This window comes from Strix aluco, chromosome 1 (assembly GCF_031877795.1).
Source record: "Strix aluco isolate bStrAlu1 chromosome 1, bStrAlu1.hap1, whole genome shotgun sequence".
Classification (NCBI taxonomy): domain Eukaryota; kingdom Metazoa; phylum Chordata; class Aves; order Strigiformes; family Strigidae; genus Strix; species Strix aluco.
In genome coordinates this window covers 109,245,826-109,265,079 of record NC_133931.1, presented here as the reverse complement: position 1 = coordinate 109,265,079, position 19,254 = coordinate 109,245,826, and the positions used below count along the sequence as shown (strand labels likewise).

At 48.2% G+C, this 19,254-nt stretch overlaps 2 protein-coding genes across 3 annotated transcripts in view; both read right to left on the bottom strand.

Annotated features, from left to right (window-relative positions):
- Positions 1 to 567: 567 nt before the first annotated feature.
- On the bottom strand, positions 568 to 10,925 carry LOC141933721 (solute carrier family 22 member 13-like). The gene is made up of 11 exons (XM_074848677.1): positions 10,883 to 10,925; positions 8,131 to 8,514; positions 6,995 to 7,098; positions 6,513 to 6,667; positions 5,610 to 5,778; positions 5,118 to 5,238; positions 4,417 to 4,511; positions 3,884 to 4,098; positions 3,286 to 3,394; positions 2,921 to 3,131; positions 568 to 2,398 (listed from the first exon to the last, which is right to left on the bottom strand). Exons 2-11 carry the CDS (start codon positions 8,500 to 8,502, stop codon positions 2,303 to 2,305), a joined length of 1,647 nt encoding a protein of 548 aa, XP_074704778.1. The 5' UTR covers positions 8,503 to 8,514; positions 10,883 to 10,925; the 3' UTR covers positions 568 to 2,302.
- Positions 10,926 to 12,966: 2,041 nt separating this feature from the next.
- The window catches only part of OXSR1 (oxidative stress responsive kinase 1), a 92,301-nt gene continuing 86,013 nt past the window's right edge, over positions 12,967 to 19,254 (bottom strand). For both annotated transcript variants that reach the window (XM_074830840.1, XM_074830848.1), the window contains exons 14-18: positions 18,939 to 19,012; positions 17,927 to 17,979; positions 17,441 to 17,509; positions 16,482 to 16,546; positions 12,967 to 15,614 (exon numbers count right to left, since the gene is read on the bottom strand). In XM_074830840.1, the coding sequence (XP_074686941.1) occupies positions 15,540 to 15,614; positions 16,482 to 16,546; positions 17,441 to 17,509; positions 17,927 to 17,979; positions 18,939 to 19,012 (336 nt within the window). In that variant the 3' untranslated portion in view covers positions 12,967 to 15,539. The remainder of the gene's footprint in view (positions 15,615 to 16,481; positions 16,547 to 17,440; positions 17,510 to 17,926; positions 17,980 to 18,938; positions 19,013 to 19,254) is intronic.

Below are 19,254 nucleotides of genomic sequence, written 5' to 3'. Positions count from 1 at the left end.
ATACCCCTGGCCCCGCCTGAGCAGCTTCCTCAGCAGTGGAGAGGGTCTGATACATGAACCTGAGTCTCCTTCAAAGAAGAAATGGAGGTCGAGAGGTTCTGACCTGAACACAGGCAGGAGTAAATGAGGGTGTAAGCACAGGAGCAGGACCTCACTCCCATGTCTGATACAGGAGGGCCTGAAGAAGGCTTAGACGTTAATCAATATGCCTTAGCAAATCCTTCACAGTGTCCCTGGCGTTTGCTCACCACTGTCACCTCTAGCACCTTGCCACAACTGGCTCTCCAGTCATGGCTTGGTAAGCCACTCTGTTAAGGTCTTGAATCTGCTCTTCCCAGCTAAACCTTACTACCCCACTTTGTCCTCACATTCTCTTCAGCCTTTTGGCTCACTCCCCTTGGCTATGGGGTCATCATCTTTTCCTTAGTTACCCCTTCAGGTCACCTGGGGCACTTTTTACCCTTTGCCCATAGCCTCATCATAATGAGAGCCCATAACATCCCACTTTATGCATGCAAATGTGTGCTTGCATTCTCACATGCTATTCCACCACACCTAGCTCAACTCTATACTGTAAGCTCTATTTATTACAGTGCAAGACCATGTGTGGACCAGGTAGAAGCAACAACCATTGGACATCCTCTCATTTCTGCTGAGCTGGGCAAAACATCATGAGCCAAGCTATTCAGGTGCTCTTCAGCCAGAAGTGCACTGTTCAGTGACCTTCAAACTAACCAGGTGCAGTGGTCCAGAGAAGAGTAGATGAGATGGATCTTCAGCCTACTGGAGATGTGAATGAGATGGAAGCAGAAGTACATCAGATGCGCTTGGGTACATCAGATGTGCTTGGACACCTTTATTTATGAAGTGAGCTGAAACAAAGTGTCAGAGCAGAATTCCCAAAAGGAGTTGTGGTTCACTCGGTAACTGTGCATTTTGCTCCAAGCTCTTCCCTCAGCCTTTACCCTCAACATCATATTTTCCTAAAAGCCTAAAGGAAGCAGCCCCTTTGCCAAGGGAAGAGTGCCCTCAAACAAAGAACCGAACTCCTCTGTACTCAGGGCCACTGAACAGGAGCACCACAGCAAATCCTTTGAAAAGCAGTGCCAGAGAGAAAATGGCACCACAGGCAGCCCCTCCTGGTGGGGCGTTGTCACATGTCACTGGTTTTCTCCAAAACTCTATCTTCATCAAATTACATATTTGTGGAGTACTTTGATCCATGAAAAACATGCAGGCATGAAAACAGGGAGAAGAAATAAAGTCTACTTTAAAAGCTTCTTCACACTACCAGAAAATAGCCTTTGAGCTGCATACAGACAAAGCTGGAACACCACCACTGTATAACTTCTGGGCTTCATTTGTACCAAGCTACTGGTAAAGGAAAGTCATCTTGAGGGACATAAGGTAAGAGGAGGGGAAGCACAGGAAAAACACATCTTTTTTCTTCGTAGTGTAAGACAAAAATGGTCCTAAACCGTTTAAAGACAGAAATGGATACAGCAAGAAGGAATAGACTAAAACAGAGTAGAACAGACCTGATAGTTCCCAGAAAGATTTGCACTTTCTTCTGAGAGACCAACAGCCTCTCAGTTTCCTGGAACAGGCAAATTAATGTGGTCCTACACCACAGCCTCGTAGCACAATTTTCTGTGCACAAAGAATCATGACATGCATTAATTCAAAGCCACCAGCACTAATGTGAAAATTCTGCTGCCTGTTAGACATCCTTGCTTGCTGCTTAGTTTCTTCCACTGCATCTTTTTTTTTTTTTTTCTTCAGCTAGTGTCTCAATTTGTTTTTTTAAAAAAAGGAGTGTTTTTAAGAGAGGGTGAGAAGACCATGCTAGACAGTCAAGAGAAATCACTCCTTCTTCCAAGTGTGAGATTGTTTTCAGTGCTGCATCTGCTCTGGCTTTCTCTTTAGTGAGCACAGTACTCTCTTGCAAGCCTATTCAATGCTCTTGCAGGTGTCTCAGTTTGACAAGGTTTACAGTCTCACATTCCTGGAGATGGGACAGGAAAAAGGAAGAGAAAATGTTGCCTTCATCTTGGTTTTGGATTTCTTTCTTTTTTTCCCTTAAATGAAAAGCATCACATTTTCTACAGCAACACCAGAGACAGCATGCAGTGCTTGAAGACAAGCTACAGAGGGAGATACAGGAAGGTAAAAAAGAAGAGGAAAACAAGAATTGGCAACAACTGCTTGGGAGGTGGTGGGGTCCTGCAAATGAAGACCCTGTCAGTTCTCAAAGCTGGCACAGCACTAGGTTGCCTTTAGCTACAGCCACTTGCAGGTCCAGCTAGAAGTGAGTGGTCTTTGTGTACTCATTGTCTTGGCCACCATCTTTTTCTTTCACGTGTCCATTTTCAGAGCTGTTGTGGGTATTTTCACAGACCTAATGAAAGGGAAACAAGTTTAAAAACAAAGACAGACCCATTATGAGCTGATGGCAGCCTTCTCCTAGACATGCAGCCTTTAGCAACCTGGTTTCCCATTCACCCACTCTCTGCACCCTGTGGACACCTTTCTCCCAGCAGGACAACAAAAGTCTTGGGGTGCAATCCCACCTAGTCCCACGGGGAACGGGGGCTGGGAGCTACAAGAGACCAAAAGCCAGAGGACATGGCTACGAGGGACTGGCCCTTCCATGGGGAGGACAGGGGGATGCGAGCAAAATACCAGCCATTTCTGGAGTCCTTCCATTGCATGGACAGGAATGAAGGGATGACCACCATGGGCAGGGTTATGGGGCCTCCTCCCCTCCCTTCACAGTGGACCTGCCCCGCTCCCTGCCCTCCACCACTGTAAGCCCTCAAACCCCCAGCCCCAGCCCATGCCATGCTGATGGCCTCCCAAAGGACTGACACCACATGTCCCAGCCGAAGAGGCAACATGGGCACTGCTGGGTGGTACCCACCTCAGCTGGGGGGCAGCCATCCCCTGTGTCGTCCACCAGGTCAGTGCCACGGGTCTCAGGCAGCAGAAAGCAGAGCAGCCCCCCCACCACGGGTGCACTCCCGAAGATGGCCATGGGGATGGCCCGGTGGTACTGGACCAGGAGGCGGATCAGCGGGGCCATGATCCCTGCCACCCGTGCAGACATCGAGCACAGCCCCACGCCGGTCTGCCTGGGGGAGCAAGGGGTGGCGGGAGGTGTGGGCAGGGCTCAGCATCCCTGGACCACCGTGGGACTGACTGCAGCCATGGGGACAGCCAGGCTCTTGCCCCACCACTGCCACCAGCCATGGTGGAGGGACCCTCTGATGTGTGTGGAGACCTCACCTGATGACGGTGGGGAAGAGCTCTGCAGAGTAGACGTAGGAGGTGGAGAAGGAGGCTGAGGCTGTAAATTTGCCAATGATGGCCAGGATGGTGGTCGCTACAGGCTGGTCTGAGGAGGAGGAGAGACTACGGCTGTAGGAGGAGGGAGGGCCCAGCACCACTCAAGGATGGAGGCTGGGGTTGCACAACAACAACAACTGTGTTGCTTGTAAGGAGCCATCCCCTCTGAACAGTGCCTGAACGTGGACCAAGGAGCAGCTCTGGCCTTAGAGAGCCACCTTCAACACACTTTGTATTCATCATCTCACCTTCCCATGTATTAATTTTCCCAGAGGACAACTCTGCTAATAAGGTGGCTTACTGGGTTCAGCTCTACCCTCTCCTATTGCAATTGGAAAGCACAAGTCTGCTGATCAGAATGGGCCTTGGGGTATTAACCAAGTTCCTTGTGGCCATGGCTCCAGGGTCAGCTCAAGCCCTGAGAGATGTGAGCCAGCCTCTTTGGGAGGACAGGACCTGCACCAGCAAAGGAAAGGTTGGGACTCTGTGCCTCCCTGTCCCAGAGATTGTCCCCTCAGGATGCGAAGAGGTCATTCACCTTCAGGGATGCCAGTGATGATCAGACACACAAGGCCACTCAGCAGCAGGAGAAGAGCCTGGCTTTTCTTCCTCCCAAACCACTGCAGCATGAAGATACAAGAAACACGGGCTGGGATTTCCACGGCTCCAAACGCAAGCTGTGTCAGGTAGATGTCCAGACCAAAATTCGTCACATTCAGACTCAGCCCATAGTAGACAAGGCTGTTCACAAACCTGAAATCCATGCAGGGTGGCACTGAACATACCTATTGGCCTTAAGCAAGCACAATATTGATCTCCAATGATGACATTTTGACCAAGACACAGCATTTCCAAGGGGACATAAAACCAAATGAATACCACAGGATCTGCCAAAGCTGGAATGGCTCGAACCTTTTGCACAAACTGCGTAACATCTTGAAGAGCCAGAAACAGAAACACCCATCAGTAACACCTAAAACCCACATGATGTGAATTTACAGCTGACTAACCATCAATCCCTTCTTTTCTTCACCTAGAAGTTTGGAAAGAGGGGACCAGGGGATGTCTTACCAGGTGCACAACATGATTAAAGTCACCTTCCGGAGGTGCTTCTTCCGAAAGAGATCCAGAGTACTTCCAGACTTGCTCTGTGTCTCAGGCTTCAACTTCAAAATGCAGAAAGCCAAAGAGTCAAACCAGGCAAAGGAAACCCATGGCTAGCTCCCTTTCCATCTACACTCAAAGGAAAGCCTCAGCTGTGACCCCAAACTGCTCTGTGAGGGAGGGCAGCCCTGTGGGGCCGGGGTCCTGCATCTGTGCTCTGGGTGCCTAGCACAGGAGTTTGGTGACTAAGAGGTTCCTCAGGAAGAATATTTCCCCAGCGTAGGGACTTTGGAGTGGGCAAGGACGTAACTCCCCTTCAGGCATTTGTGCATGGAAAACCACAGACCAAACAGAGACCTCATGCGTATCCTCAACACTCCTGCAACCCTCACAGAAAAAAAGACAGGGAAGCTTTTGAATCCTTTCCATATCCCAGGGTAGACTCCAGAAAGCTCCAGGCTGAGCCTCAGCAGAAGCTGTGCCTCTTCCCTGACCTTGTCTCTGTACAGTGCAGCTGAAGCTGAAGTTACGCACAGTCCATCCCCAAATCATCCCCAGTGGGCATGGGAAGATGTTTATCGGATGACCTCAGCTCCAATGGCTGCTACAAACCCAAGTGCAGAGGGAAGTCTCTGAAGACAAGCCGTTCCCCATGTCATCACAGGTACCTGCTCAAGGAGTCCTGGTGGGATGGTGCGCTTGTTGATGGATGCTGCCTTCTGAAGGACCTTCTTAGCTTCTTCTATTCTGCCTTTTGTCACCAGCCACCGAGCCGATTCTGGTAGCACCCTGCCGAGGAGATGAAATAGGAGATGCTGTTGTGACCTGCTGAGTTTCTCCATGGCCCATCTCCCTGCAACCACGTCCAGCAAGCAATGGGCCTCACATGTGGTGGAGAGGTCTAAATACCTCCTCAGGTCAGTTTTTCCAGGCCTAGATTTAGGCCCCAGAGACCACCTCTGAGGACCTGAAGCAAAGCAGCTGCTGCTCTCAGGGGTCCAGTGCCCCAAGGAGATGTGCTGAGCTCTGCAGAAGCCGCTCCAGCATCTGCACTCTGATAGGAAAGACCCAGCCTGCTCCTGAGCTGCTGCCTTCTCACTGCCACCCCTCACACCCACTTTTGTCATGTCTGCAAGGAGCTCTGTGCATGTCCCACTTACCAGATGTAGAAGAAAAGGGCAAACACTGGAGCAGATCCTGCAATCTCCAGCAGCCTCCAGTTGCGAATACCGTAACTCAAGCCAGCCAAAATCATCTGTCCGATGGCAAAAAAGCAGTGAGAAATAAGCACTGCCTTTGGCCGGGAGGAGACACCAGCCCATTCTGTAGCTGAAAAGAAGATTGAAGGTTCAGAGTCATTCATGCAAATGGTTTCTCCTGATGCAGACACGGTGTTTCCCCTGGAGAAGAGCTCTCCTGGAGGTGAGGTGAGGTGAGGTGAGGTGAGGTGAGGTGAGGTGAGGTGAGGTGAGGTGAGGTGAGGAGGGGAGGGGAGGTGAGGTGAGGTGAGGTGAGGTGAGGTGAGGTGAGGTGAGGTGAGGTGAGGTGAGGTGAGGTGAGGTGAGGTGAGGTGAGGTGAGGTGAGGAGAGGAGACCAGCAGTCAGACCTCTGACATCAGTCACACATGCAAGTCACCAGTGCTTCATGAGATGCATCACCTCTACTTATCATCAGGGTGTCCTGATCCTCTGCAAGAGGACATGAAGCTCAGGTATGTCACCTCTTTGCTCTCAGCATCCACAGATCCCCTCAATAGGGCAGAGCTGGGGCCCAGATTGATCATGTTGCAGAGCTACTGGGCTCTCTCCCTGCACTGATGTCCTGAGCTGGGAGACTATCTCCTTGCCCTGCTCTGAGCACTGGCATGGGACAGATGCTCCCCATGGCTCTCACTCAGGGTTGAGGAGACACCAAAGTGCCAGAAGACAGTACAGAGCAAGACCTGTCCTCACCGCAGTGTTTTTCAAGTCATACATGTTGATTTTTATTTCTTTACAGACATTTCCTATTGCATCTTGAGAGACCACATCTGTCTGCCTCAGGTCATGGGCATCCTACTCACCTAAAGCCAGTATCGTCATTGTGATCCCTGACACCGAAGCCCCCACGACACATCTGAAGGCCATGTACACATAGAAATGGGGCACAAAAGCAATTCCTATGCCAAACAAGCCCTGGAGGAAGATGGAGATCAGAATGACTGGCCGGCGGCCGATCCTGGGGAGGAAGAGGGAAGACACAGTCGGTGTGGAAGAGCCCGGCAGGTCACACAGTGATTGTATCACCCTCTCTTGAGGTTGATGAAACACTGACTAGACTGAGTTGACATTTGAGGCAACCTGTGCAAGTGCTGTGCCCTTCTCCCTTCCACCCCCTCTGTGGCCATGTCCTCATGGGACCTGAGGACTTTGGTCAGGATCCCTGTTAGTGAGAATCAGTGACAAAATGCACAGGGTGCAGTCACCAGCCAGGCTGGGAGCAGTGTGTCACTCTGTGCACCACCAGCTTTGCACAGACCTTGGATGAGTGGTTGTGTCTCCTCACCTGTCACTTAGTGGCCCAAAGATCATGGATCCCAGGAACAGCCCCAGCATGTAGATGGACTGGGAGATGTCATTCAAGTACTTCCTGTCACACACCAGGTCAAACTGGAGGAAGGAAACACAGATGGTTTTGATCTCAACAGGTTTCAGATGCTTTCTTATCCCACCTCTAAGGATGTGAGTCTCCATGGTATGCATATAGCAAACAATCCAGAGGTGCGACAAGCCCAGTGGTGGCCTGCTTCTGAGTACTGGGACCTGCAGGACTTCCCCCCAGCCAGACACCCCCAGGGGAGACTCCTGATTGGCAAATTTTGCTTGAAGTGGGACTTGGGACAGAAGTCTCAGCAACTTGCATCCTCCTAGACTGCCCAGAGGAAAAAGGATGAGGGCAACACTAATTCCTGGACAGAGCAGTTTCTGTGAAAGAGATGTTCTGCAACTGCCAGTGTCCAGAGGGCATCTATCGAGTCACATAGGGAAGATCATGTATAGGAAAGACTGAGAGATCAGAAAGCACTGCTTTCAGTGCTCAGTGGAGCACTGTTGGTGCTGCTAAAGATCCCATTGACCTTTAGATGTGTGGCTTTGCAAGCTTTCCTCTTCTTGTCAAACCTGGGACCTCTGCACAGAGCAAGGAGTGATAAGGAACTCAGGCTGTTTGGAACGGCTCTCAACACTGAGACCCCGAGGCAGACACCGCACAGCTGCTCACCCTGACAGTTCGCCAGCATGCATAGGAGCAAAAACCAAGTGCTGAGCTCTGCCTCCTTCACTTGGCCAGGGTGTCTGAAGCACAAAGCTGTGCACAGGGACAAGTCGGAAGGTTACTCCCTGTCTACATAAGGGCAGCTGGGGCAGGGAGACACAAAAGGTCCCACCAGGAGTCATTAATCTTTCCACTGGCTCTGCCCTGCTGGCATCTATATTGCAGCCTGCTTGCAACCAACACCTCCAGGACCACACCTGGGGGCTGGGTGGTGGAACCAAGGTCCCCAAAATATACCTGAAGCAAATCTCAGCCCAGCCCAGCTGCAGCATGGCTGGCACCAACTCTGACTGAACTGCAGGACAGGGTGAGCTTTTGGGTGTCCCTTCCCTTCCATGTCCCCAGCACGTCAAAAGGCACTTACAGACCTCGGTAAGCAGGGATGGTTGTTGTGCTGAGGGGTACACCCAGCCACTGCTGCACTTCTCTGTAGCATTCAGGCCATACGCCACGATAGAGTCCAGGTCCCAGTCCACCGGTGAGTACATGGAGCACTGCTCGTACACCCCATCCACGTCCCGGGGCAGGGTGAGGTTCAGCTGCTCTTCCTCTGTCAGGTTGGGGCCGATGGCACGGATCCAGCTGGTGTCACAGTGATGTGGCACATGTGGAACCATAAAAAGTTGGCAAAACTGGTGGAAAGCCACACTGAGGCAGGGAAACAAGGTGAGCAGCACCAGGCATTTCTGAAATGGCCCAAAGTCACCAACCGCCTTCCAAATTTCCCTGACGCCTGACATTGGCAGCTGCGTCTGAAACAGGACAGTGTTGGGACAGATTTTCCAGAGGGCTGGAATTAATGTTTAAACCTTAAATAAGCTCTGCAGTCATAGGCAGCCACCACAAGTATGTAAAGTCAGGATAGATTAATCCCTGATGTTTTACCTAAGTACACCATGTAATATATTAATCATGTCTGTGCCACTCACAAACATACAGTGCTGGCTGGAGCAGAAGGACCCCTGTTTCAGGCAACTGAGGTCAACCCCTCTGTCAGGGCCAGGTGGCACTGACAGGGGAAAAGACTCTTCTCCAAAGCAACTGCAGGAGCTGCATTTGCTGAACCACTGAGACAGCTTCCAGTGGTTCCACTTGGGCAAGCGGTCAGAGGGGCCAAGACAGCCCAGCGTGACGCAGAGTTGGGAAATGTCCAGGGGCATAAAGGGAGTGATGTTAATAGATGGGCAGAGCCAGAGATGAGGAAGGGTGGCCAGCTGGCTGTGGTCCCAGGCGACAGGAGACTCCATTTGTTTCATCTTTTGCATCTTCCCTGTGCAACCGCAAGCAAGACACACACAGGACATCCACCCGTCCCACCAGTTCTTGGCCACCCCACAGGCTGGTGGGGGCTATATGAAGGGAAGGATTGGGGAAGGAATACGGGGACGGGAGAAATCTGACACAGGCCAATGCCACTTGAGGCAGGTTTGGCAAATCTCAGCTCAAATGCCTTTATGCCTTAAAATGATCACTGAGAACATGAAACCAACTCTGTTCAGCCCATTCCTGAGGTAGGAACAGCATTTGCCTGGGGCCCCTTTGGGATGTCCATGAGGCAAAGACTCCAGAAGTGTCCAAAAGCAACTTGGATGCTCCTTCTCTTGCCCACAGATCTATGGGAAGTGCAATGTATAAGCATGATAGAAAACAGACCATGGCTGCCCCGTTTGGGTTGACCAGGACACTCACATGGGTCAAACTTGGATGTACACCAGCTCCACAGGCAGCTATAGCAGAGATGCTGCCCTTGGGATAAGCCCAGCTCAGCAGCCACAAGCAGGGAGCACCAAAGATGGAGAAAAGCAGGCAGAAATTGAAACAGGCAGAGGTGCTAAGTGACAAAAATTGTGTCTGTTCAACCAGGAAACTCAGATGGAGGATGAAATCAAGGTGCCTCTGTTCACCTTGGGCTCTGTTTCATCAGCAGGAGATGGTACAGGCCAAACCTTGCTAAAAAAAGAACCATGCATGTCCACAAGCTCAGGAGCCTCTCCCAGGCCTGATCCTGCCATCTCCCCTGGCTGTCATCTGGCTCCATGTTAGAAGGAGTCCAGGGCACAAAGCAGCCTCATCCACTCTCTTCTGTCAGGGTTTAAATGGGGAAGCCCAGTAGGGTCAGTCAGACACCAGTCATGGGTTTCATGGATCTAGAGAAGCAGGAGGCAGAGGACTGACACAAAACTCTGCCAGAAATTGAGACACAATGGGGTCTGTTCTGCTCTGACCGGCATTGGAGAGCCTGAGCTGGGCATCATGTTTAAAGGAGGCTGGAGGACACTGAGGCCCTGGACCAAGGACCAAAGGAAGAAGTGGGAACCCCATTGCTGGAGGTTTCCAACAACAGGTGAGAAAGCAGCAATGGTTGATTGGAGCTCAATCACATCTGTGGGCTGAGATGGCCTCATCAGGACTTGACCAGGGCATGTGTCCATGACACACCTTTCCATGGCTTTTGGTAAAGGTCAGAAGGAACTGATCTGCTGCGATTCAGGAAGATCTTGTGCACCAAAGCACAGAAAAAACATTGCCTCCAGGGATGCCTTGCTTCAGCTTGACACACCTCAACCTTCAAAACACCATTTACCATAGCACAAAGCAATCAGAAACGAAAGGATGCTACAAACCCCAGTGACCCGCGTCACCTCATGGTCTCAGGGGTACACCCAGCCACTCTCCTCCATGGCATTCAGGCCATATGCCATGATAGAGCCCAGGTCCTGGTCCCACTCCACTGGTGAGTACATAGAGCACTGCTCGTACACCCCATCTGCGTCCCGGGGCAGGGTGAGGTTCAGCTGCTCTTCCTCTGTCAGGTTGGGGCCAACAGCACAAAGCCAGCTGGTGTCACAGTGATGTGGCACATGTGGAACCATAAAAGGTTGGCAAAACTGGAGGAAAGCCACACTGAAACAAGGTGAGCAGCACCAGGCATTTCTGAAATGGCCCAAAATCACCAACCACTTTCCAGATTTCCCTGATGCCTGACATTGGCAGCAGTATCTGCTGAGACAGGTTTCTCCAGGGCTGGAACTGGTACTTGAGCCCAAAATAAGCCCTGCAGCTGTAGGCAGTCAGGAGTATGCAAATCTGAAGAAAAAGCAACACTCTGGTTGTACTCACACTGCATTCCCATTAGAGTGAAACAGAGGTTTCAGGAGGTGCACACCATCCAGGGGAAGTTACTTTCTATTTGGAAACTCATCAGTTGGGGAGGAGGGACTTCGAGAAGGTGATTGGGATGTGGTAAGATGAGCAGGGAAGCCCACAGGCATGGGCAGTATGAGAGTCCTCACAGTGAGCCCCTCAAAGGGAAACATCCAAGGATGAAGGTAACTGGGGTGGACTATTCAGTCACATGAGGACTATGAGGCACCTGGACAAAGGCAGCATGGAAAGGCTTTAGAACTGTCCATAAAGGAATTTCCTGCACAGACAGGGATGGGAGACTAAACTGGGGCTTTTAAAGCCAGGTTTGGCCAAATACTGGAAAGACTACAACGAAGTTGGTTTAGATGTAGGAGATAAGATTCAGTAACCCATAACATTCCTTACCATCCCATGTCTTAAACTTGGAAGTTACATTCACCCAAGGTAAAGTTTTCTGGGCTTGCGAGTAAAGAGGAACACCTTAAGAGAAATAAAGAGCCCAAAACCATCAAACTAAGCCCAAGAGCCTGAGAAAGAAGCAGCAGCTTAGGCAGTGTCATCATTTAAGACCACCACATTTATAATTTTTTTTTTTTTGGTGGTGGTAGGGTTGTTTATTTTTAAGCAAACACAGCTGGGTGCATCCCAGCCAAAAGGCCTGGAAAACATGGCTAAAACTGGACCATCACTATCTCCTCCCAAAAGACACACTCCTTGCCCTTGACAGTCCCTGAAGCTTTAGAAAAACTTCTCCATTCCCACACCCTGAGCAGGAAGACCCCTTCATGTTCTGTTAATGGAGACACCATGACCTCACTCAAACAACACCCCACTAAGCTCTGGGTAACTTATGTCAACACAGCTGATAGAGTTTGAATGACCAGAGCACCTTAGGAACAGAAGTCATACATTAGGGAAAAGTTTCCAAGGGACTCCAGTGAGAAATACTAGGGTTTTTTACTTCTCAGGTTAACATTTCCCTACAGTTCTGAAACTTTGCTTCCTTCACAGAAGATGGGAAAGAAATTAAAAGGATGTGAGGAAAACTCTAAAGTTTCTTTCAGTGCAGTCTTCAGAGTTGGCTTTCCAAGAGTCAAGCAGTGTCTGTTTGGAACCAGGCACTTCTCTTTTGCATGGCATTAGGTGACACTAAAAGGCTGTGGCCCAGGTTGCAGTTATAGGATGACCACAACTGGGGAAAGCTGTCCAGACGACCACCCGCTCAGTTTAACTGACATGGAACTGCAGCATTCACTGTGACAAATCTAGTGCCACAACCATGGCAAGGGCTCAGTGCCAGGTCACGGAAGTGTTTCCAATCCCGTGGCAAGAGATTTACTGACAGTCTGCCAACAGCCCTGCCACCTGCACGCTTGGACAAGACTTTTCACTTCAGGCACCTCCTTGCTCCCCCAGCCCGAAGCATGGCCACTGGCACAGGAGTGCTGCAGCAAGGGATACTGATGCTTACGGAGGGGAACAGCGCAGCTGGAGCTAAGAGCTGTCAGGATGACAAGAACTGGGGCCAGGCCTGAGCTCTACCTCTCACCATCAGTGCATTTTCTTGGAAGTCCCGGCTCCACTACAAACATAAGGGAGAGACCTCAGAGGCACCTCTGGATCAGATCTGCCCTGAAGCTTCAAATTCAGAAGGAACAAGTATTGTGGAGGTGTAGAGGAGGGAGTGCAGTTCACGTTCCAAACGTTATTCTCAGGATATAAGTCATCCCCCATTAATGCCAGCCTCTGTCACCCTGAGGTGTTCCTGGCCAGGGGGAGCTCATCCCCAGCTGCACAGGGCATGCAGAGCTTGGAGCAAACCTTACAACTGGAGACAAGCCATCAGGGTACAAGTCCTGAGCGCCATCCTGGCTCCATTTGTGCACGCAACTCCTGCACAGCATCTCCACCCCCTCCCCACTGAGTCTTCCCAGGGGCTCTCAAACCTCCCACCGCCCCCAAGGAGAAGTGCCCCAGGGGTTGCAGACACCGCTGGGACAAACACCTTCCCCAAGACACACCATCCAAGCCAATGACACATAAACCATAAACACATGGCAATGGACAATTTCTTCTTTATTGATTAAAAATTAGAGACATGCAGTAAAATACAAAGTCCAAAAAAGGAAAAAAGCCTGAATATTTTACATCTTTCATTATAATCTACAATACACCAAAGTTGTGAAGAGGATCCATTTTCATTAACAGAGCATTGTCCTTAAAAGTAGGAACTAACTTAAAATTACCACCTGCTTCCAGGTTCAGATCAGAAATTTGCACAAAAACCAAATTCTTAATGACACTGGAAAACAATTATGAACAGCATTGGCACTTACTGGAACAACATCAGAAAAAACAGTTCTCTAGAACTGTAATAGCCCAAGTAAGTATTTTGGATCCCTACCCAAAACATCTGGAGCTCTACAGAACAAAAAACATCAGTTTCTTCTTTACTTATTTTCTCCATTAAAGAACTAAAGAGCCTTGGGTTAGTGTGAGCTCAAGCTCTCTAAGTCCTGGCTTGGGGGAGGTGGAGAATAACTTAATAAATAGATGCTGCATTGTTCCATTTGAGCAGTTTGAGTCCTACCTTTCTCAGCACCAGTACACAAATGAACAAGGAGGTCCCTATGGCATGCAGGCAGAAGGGAAAATAATACTGTACCAAGACTACCTTATCTCCGTATCCTAAGGGTTTCCAATACATCCATAGCAACCACAGGGCGACATGAAAATTGCGATGCCAGCCTGCTCTTCCCAAGCCAAGAAGCTCGATGGGGACAGCCATAGGGAGTGCTTTGTGTCAGACAACAGGAGAAAGTGCCAGAGGTGCCACACACACGTGCACGCACACACTTGGCCAAACTCAGCCACCACCAACTCCCTGGTATCGGGCACCCGCTTCCTGGGCTCTTGAGAGCATCTGCTCAGCACCCTGGGATGCTCTTGCCCCCAAGCCCTTTTCCTCCCCTCCCTCCCCTTCACACTCATCAGTCATGGGGCTGCTAACAGCCCACAGGGACATACCCAATATCCACCTAGAGGCTAAAAGCAACAAGGGCGGTATAAAAAGAACATGCACAATTCAGGAAGCTTCCACAGCCGCTCATAGAGAACAATATATAAATACAGATTGTTCATCTGAAGACTTGGAAAAAAAAAAAGTCCTAATATAACCCACTCATTCCGCTCTGTTTCTGCATTGTTTGTGGCTGATGGAAACCAAACACGTCTCCATCTGTGTGTTAAATTACAGGCTTACAATTTCTGTGTAGAAAACACTCCAGAGCCAATAGCAGTTACAAAGGCCAACTGTGAAACAGTAGGAAAAAAAAAACCAACACCATTTATTATTCACATATTGCATTACAAGTGTCTCTTATCAAACTCAGAGTATAATTTATATTATTCATGTAGAAAGTCAAATTCAACACCACATGGAAATAAAAGCTAAATACATGTGTGACAGGGTTTCAGTGACATCCTGGTCAAACATTGAGGCTTGGACCAATGAGAAAGCCGATGACCCAAGCGATTAGTGCAGGAGGGACACAGCCCGGCGCTCGCTTGCCCAGTACTACCACTCTACTGGCGATTCTTTATTGCTGTAAAACACAACAGGGATGGTTCCACGGGTACCAGTTTGCAAAGGACTGGGAAACACATTGGGAGGACTCGTGCAGCTAGGCATAACTGACTGGGTTTCAGGAACAGTTTGAAGTGCATCTTTTCCAAACACAGAGTGACACAGATCATCTCTCTCCCTGACCACAAATATTGTGTTGATCTGAAAGACCAGTTTCCAGATAGCAATGCCTCAATGGTCTGCTTTAAGAACAGACTACATCTAAGATGCAGAATGAAAGATGTTTTGAGGAAGGACTGCTTAATGTAAATTAAAAGGTTCAGCCCTCATGCCATGCCTGGCACTCATGTGGAGAGAACCAAAACTGTAAAAAAAAAAAATTAAGGCAGTTTACAAAGGGAAGCTCACTTCTAACACCTCAAAGTCAAGGAACTTCTCAAAAACACAAACACAAGGGAAGGCGGCTCTCCCTCCCGTGGGTTAAGACTTGGCTTGCTTTCTCAGGTGCAAGCATTCAAACCAGCAGTTTTAAAAAACACAGCTGAAGAGAAGCAGGTTTCTCAGCACTCCAGGTGACCCAAACATCATGTACATTGGTGTTTCAGATAGAAGGAGAAGCAGGTAAAGAACAAAAAAAGATCCGTTCTGTATTAAAACTTGTGCAAAAATAGCAAGTGAAAAAAAAACCACATGTAAGCAAACATTTAGGCAAGATCATCAGAGCAGTGGAACCCCCTGCTTCGTACTCAGTAGTATTTTTCTTTAAAGTAAGGCAATAATAAAATGAACATGCAGGCAATGACATGTTGGATCTGCATGTTTGAGATGACAGATACAAAAACATGAGAGTTGTTTACAAAAGGTGTAAACGCCATCGGTAATTTCAGGAAGGTCTGTGATCCTATTAAGGAAAAATGTTAAAGCTTCTAGGAAGGGGGCTGTAGTTCAATTCTTTGGCAGTAGTGGTTTTTTTTAGGCTAACAGAAGCATTACGAATATGCACATGTGGGTTCTCAGTTGGAAAACATCTCCTGGGACCATTGTTTAGCTGATGCTGAGCTGTGCAAATCCTATAAGTTTGCCATCATCAGGAATATCTGAGCCTTCAACACCAGACGCCTGAAATACAAAGGAAGAGAGATCCAAATAGCAACACGCGTGCTCTGCCCTCCATTACACACCATGCTACAAATCACAAGGTGTATCAGATGCAGTCTGGGGAGGTAGCAGTCACAGGGCAGGCTTTTTTTTTTTTCCCCCGGTGTTTTTCCAAAGCTAGGAAGGGTTGGAACTGAAGTTTCGCCAATGTCTGCTCTGACTAGGCCTAACTGCACTAACTGGGGCAAAACAAGTGAAAACTCTTTCCAGAAAGAGTCAAAAATAGCAGCACTTACTGCTTCACTACCAACAAACTGGTTACACCTTTGCTTTGCCACTATAACTACCTCTGAATTTCACCACCTCTGAAGGATTCATCTGCTATTCTTTCTCCTCCCCTAGCCTATCTTCTCTAGTTTTGACTTTTTCTTCTGCACCCCGCTCTCCCCTCCCCTGGCCTTTATCTCTTCCTCAGAGACAATGTATCTGGAGTCTCCCCATTTTACTCCTCCAAGAAAGGAGTTAGTGGCATTTCTTAGCCCACTTACCTGCCCTGAAGTATTTCTGCCCTTTCTGGGAAAGTGTACGGAGGGGATGGAACGGGACCCCACACCCTTTTGTAACATTCTGATATGCTTGTTAGCCAGGATAAGGGAATGTTTGTATTAGCACATCATCTCACACTTATTTAACCCAGGTGCTGCTCAGAGGACACAAGCAGGAAGCCTGCATTGCCTACGGTTAGGCAACCAATAGGAAGCTTTGGGAAAGAGGGGAGGATTTAGAGTGCATATATCAGACACCTACAGTAGACATCACAGGCATCTATATGCAATGCCCTCCCTTTGCAAGTGACAACTTGTTCAATTAGGGAACAGGAAAAAATACCAGTTTGAAAGTGACGGATCTGTTTGCTTGGGGCTCTTCCACAATTTTCTGCAAATTAGCTGCAACTGAAATCACACACAAAGAAAATGCGCAAATATTAGGACAGGCTAGAGAAAAACATCCCAAACTCATTAGGCCTCTCTATTAGTCAGCAAACTTCACTTTTTAAAATAACAAACAAGTTTAGGTCTCAGTTAGACTCAATCTACTTAAATCTAAAGCTTTAAACTGTGAAAATGCTATCATTTGTTACTATGCTTCTTTTTCAGAGGTAGTTGTTTTTCCTTGGATGTGGTGGGATTAATAGTAATAAACTGTCGAACTGCACCTGAAAATCCAGTTAATTTTGCACTAGCAGACTTTCCAGATGTTGCAGCCTGTGTATAAGGAACAGTTTGGTTTACTGTAGTCAAAATATATCGGCAGCTCTGACAGTTTTAAGTCTCACCTGCTGCACAGAAGGACACATTTATTTAGCACTGTTGCTAGAGGTAGCTGTTCCCTTAGCTGTTCATCCCCATACAACACGTCCTGCTGCCTTAGTGCATGTGCACTTTACACTTCCTTCCCTAGGCCTATTTAAAACAAAAAAGCCTGTCTGATTCCAGTCCCAGACCTCTCTTGCGCAGGACCTGTGAGTGGTACAGGCCTGTGCAGCAATTTGGCAATGCATATATGTCAGATGATAATCATTTAGCTAACACATTGATTAGCTTTCATTTTGCATTACAAGGAACTTTTGCTTCATAATGTTTTCAACTAGATCATATTCTTGTGGACTGGGGGTTGCCTAAATGTACTGGCACAGAGCTGTCACCAGAATTAACAGCAGTTTTGTAGAGCCACTGGGGTAGAGAACCAAGGCCACAGCAAACTCTCCTAGTACCACTAATCAGGTCATTTTAAACATGCAAAAGATGACTGAAAAGGTTAGAGCAGAAAAAGTAATACGTAGTTACCTATTACTAGATCTCTGCCATCAACAAGACCTGCTGAAATGAGTTCTTGAGACACACCATCAGCAGTATCTGTTGGGGAGAAACCCAAGAGCCAGTCACCACATAACAGAAATTGTACAACTGATGAAGACATCACACAGGAACTTAAAGGAGCTTGTGCAAAGCAAACAGCAAAAGCATTGTTTACACAAGGCAGATATCAGGGTATACACCAGGTGCAGTAAGACAGCTCTGTGCTCTGCTGTCAAACTCAGAGTTGGAATTTATTGAAGGGCTGCACTTTGGTCATATTCATGAACAGTTTTACAAGGAGGTCTTCTCCACAGCAGTGCTCCAAGACCAACCGTAAGGCAAGCCCTTTCAGAAGGCACTGTGGACACACACACTCATACAGGGTTTCCATACGCACTAACTGGACAACACCGAACACAAAACTTCTCCTTCACCAAAACCACCTTCACACACTAGAATTTCCCACCAGCTCACCTCTCCCTGGGGTAAATTCAAATCGAATATCATTGAGCTCTTTTTTTGAGTTCCTGTGGAAAGAAGAGAATTTTATGTAGAAGAGACTATTTCATTGCACCGATAGGTGCCCAAAAGAAAGTGCTGTCATTGAATAATTAGTCTGTGGAGAGAAGTGAAGTCATTGCACCCTTCCCCCTCAAAGGGAAAACTAATCACTTGGGCGTGCATCTGGAAGCAGGGCTCTTGGCACAGTCTGCCTCTCAACCTGACAGAGCCTGACTGGGCTGAAGACCAGGATAAGCAAGTGCCACCTCTCTGGTATAAGGCCACCTTGTGCCACTGTCTCATCAACTCACATCTGTCAGCAGGTAGATCCTTGGAGCACATCCTTCGGAGGAAGGACACACTCACTGACTGCAGATGCACACACATTATGCAACTGTCCAGGACTGACGGGGAGGTGATACTCAGAAGTCCCAGTCCAGTGCCTATCAATAACCAAGATGCCTACAGAGATGAGAGGCAGGTTCCTTAAATGAGAAACATCAGTATGTGTAATGACAGTAGAATGTGTTTACAATCCTTTTTCTGCCTATTTCTAGGGACACAGACCAGAATCCACGCCTTGAATTGAGTAAAAGCTCTTTACTCTCAGAATTGGTTGAAGTCTGAAGTTGTGCCTGAACAGTCAGATGGTCTAGCACAAGGCCAGAACCCCTGGATCCCTGATCCCCTTTAGAGAACCCCAGCTAATTCCTTCCTTCCCACCCGTTGAGAGTTTAGGAATATTTATACAAATATCAAAACCTCTTTCAACCTACAGATTTTTCCAAACTGAAGTAGTGGATGAGATGAACTGCTTTTCTGGCTCCCAGTTTCAGGAGAGTGGATGAAATCCAAGCTGATAAAGAACATGTAACAACCATCCTTTTAATTAAGAGCTAGATGGCAAGATGCACTAGAGAAGTCTTCCAGTGTCCCTCTCTACAAAGGCTCACTTTGACAGAACAGGTCGGTTTCGTGTCCTTACCTTAACCTTAGTACAAGGCTGATGGGGACTTTCGTATCTTCCTGTACCGGAGCTGTAGCAGGGGCAGGTGGGGCCTGCAATAGGATTACATCATTTTAAAGCAGATTAAAACTTCCTTTCTCTGGTGTTAAAACTAGAGATAACCTTGATCAACTACCAACACAAATAAAAGTTTAACTCATCATTGGACTCATGACAGTACAGTGTAAAAGACAATAGACTAATGAAACAGGAGAACTTCATGCTTAAATAGTAGCCTAGAAAGTTCTCTCTGCAATTGTTTTGAAAAGAGTAAAAGCTACACAACTTTGAGAAA

What these genes read in the sequence shown, in the direction of transcription:
- LOC141933721 (XM_074848677.1), bottom strand. Translation starts at nt 8,502, where the DNA reads ATGTCAGGCGTCAGGGAAATTTGGAAGGCGGTTGGTGACTTTGGGCCA. An exon ending in CATCACTGGCATCCCTGAAG is followed by an intron (nt 3,395 to 3,883) that starts GTGAATGACCTC and finishes CCTCCTCCTCAG; the next exon opens with ACCAGCCTGTAGCGACCACC. An exon ending in ATGGCTGCCCCCCAGCTGAG is followed by an intron (nt 2,399 to 2,920) that starts GTGGGTACCACC and finishes CCCTTTCATTAG; the next exon opens with GTCTGTGAAAATACCCACAA.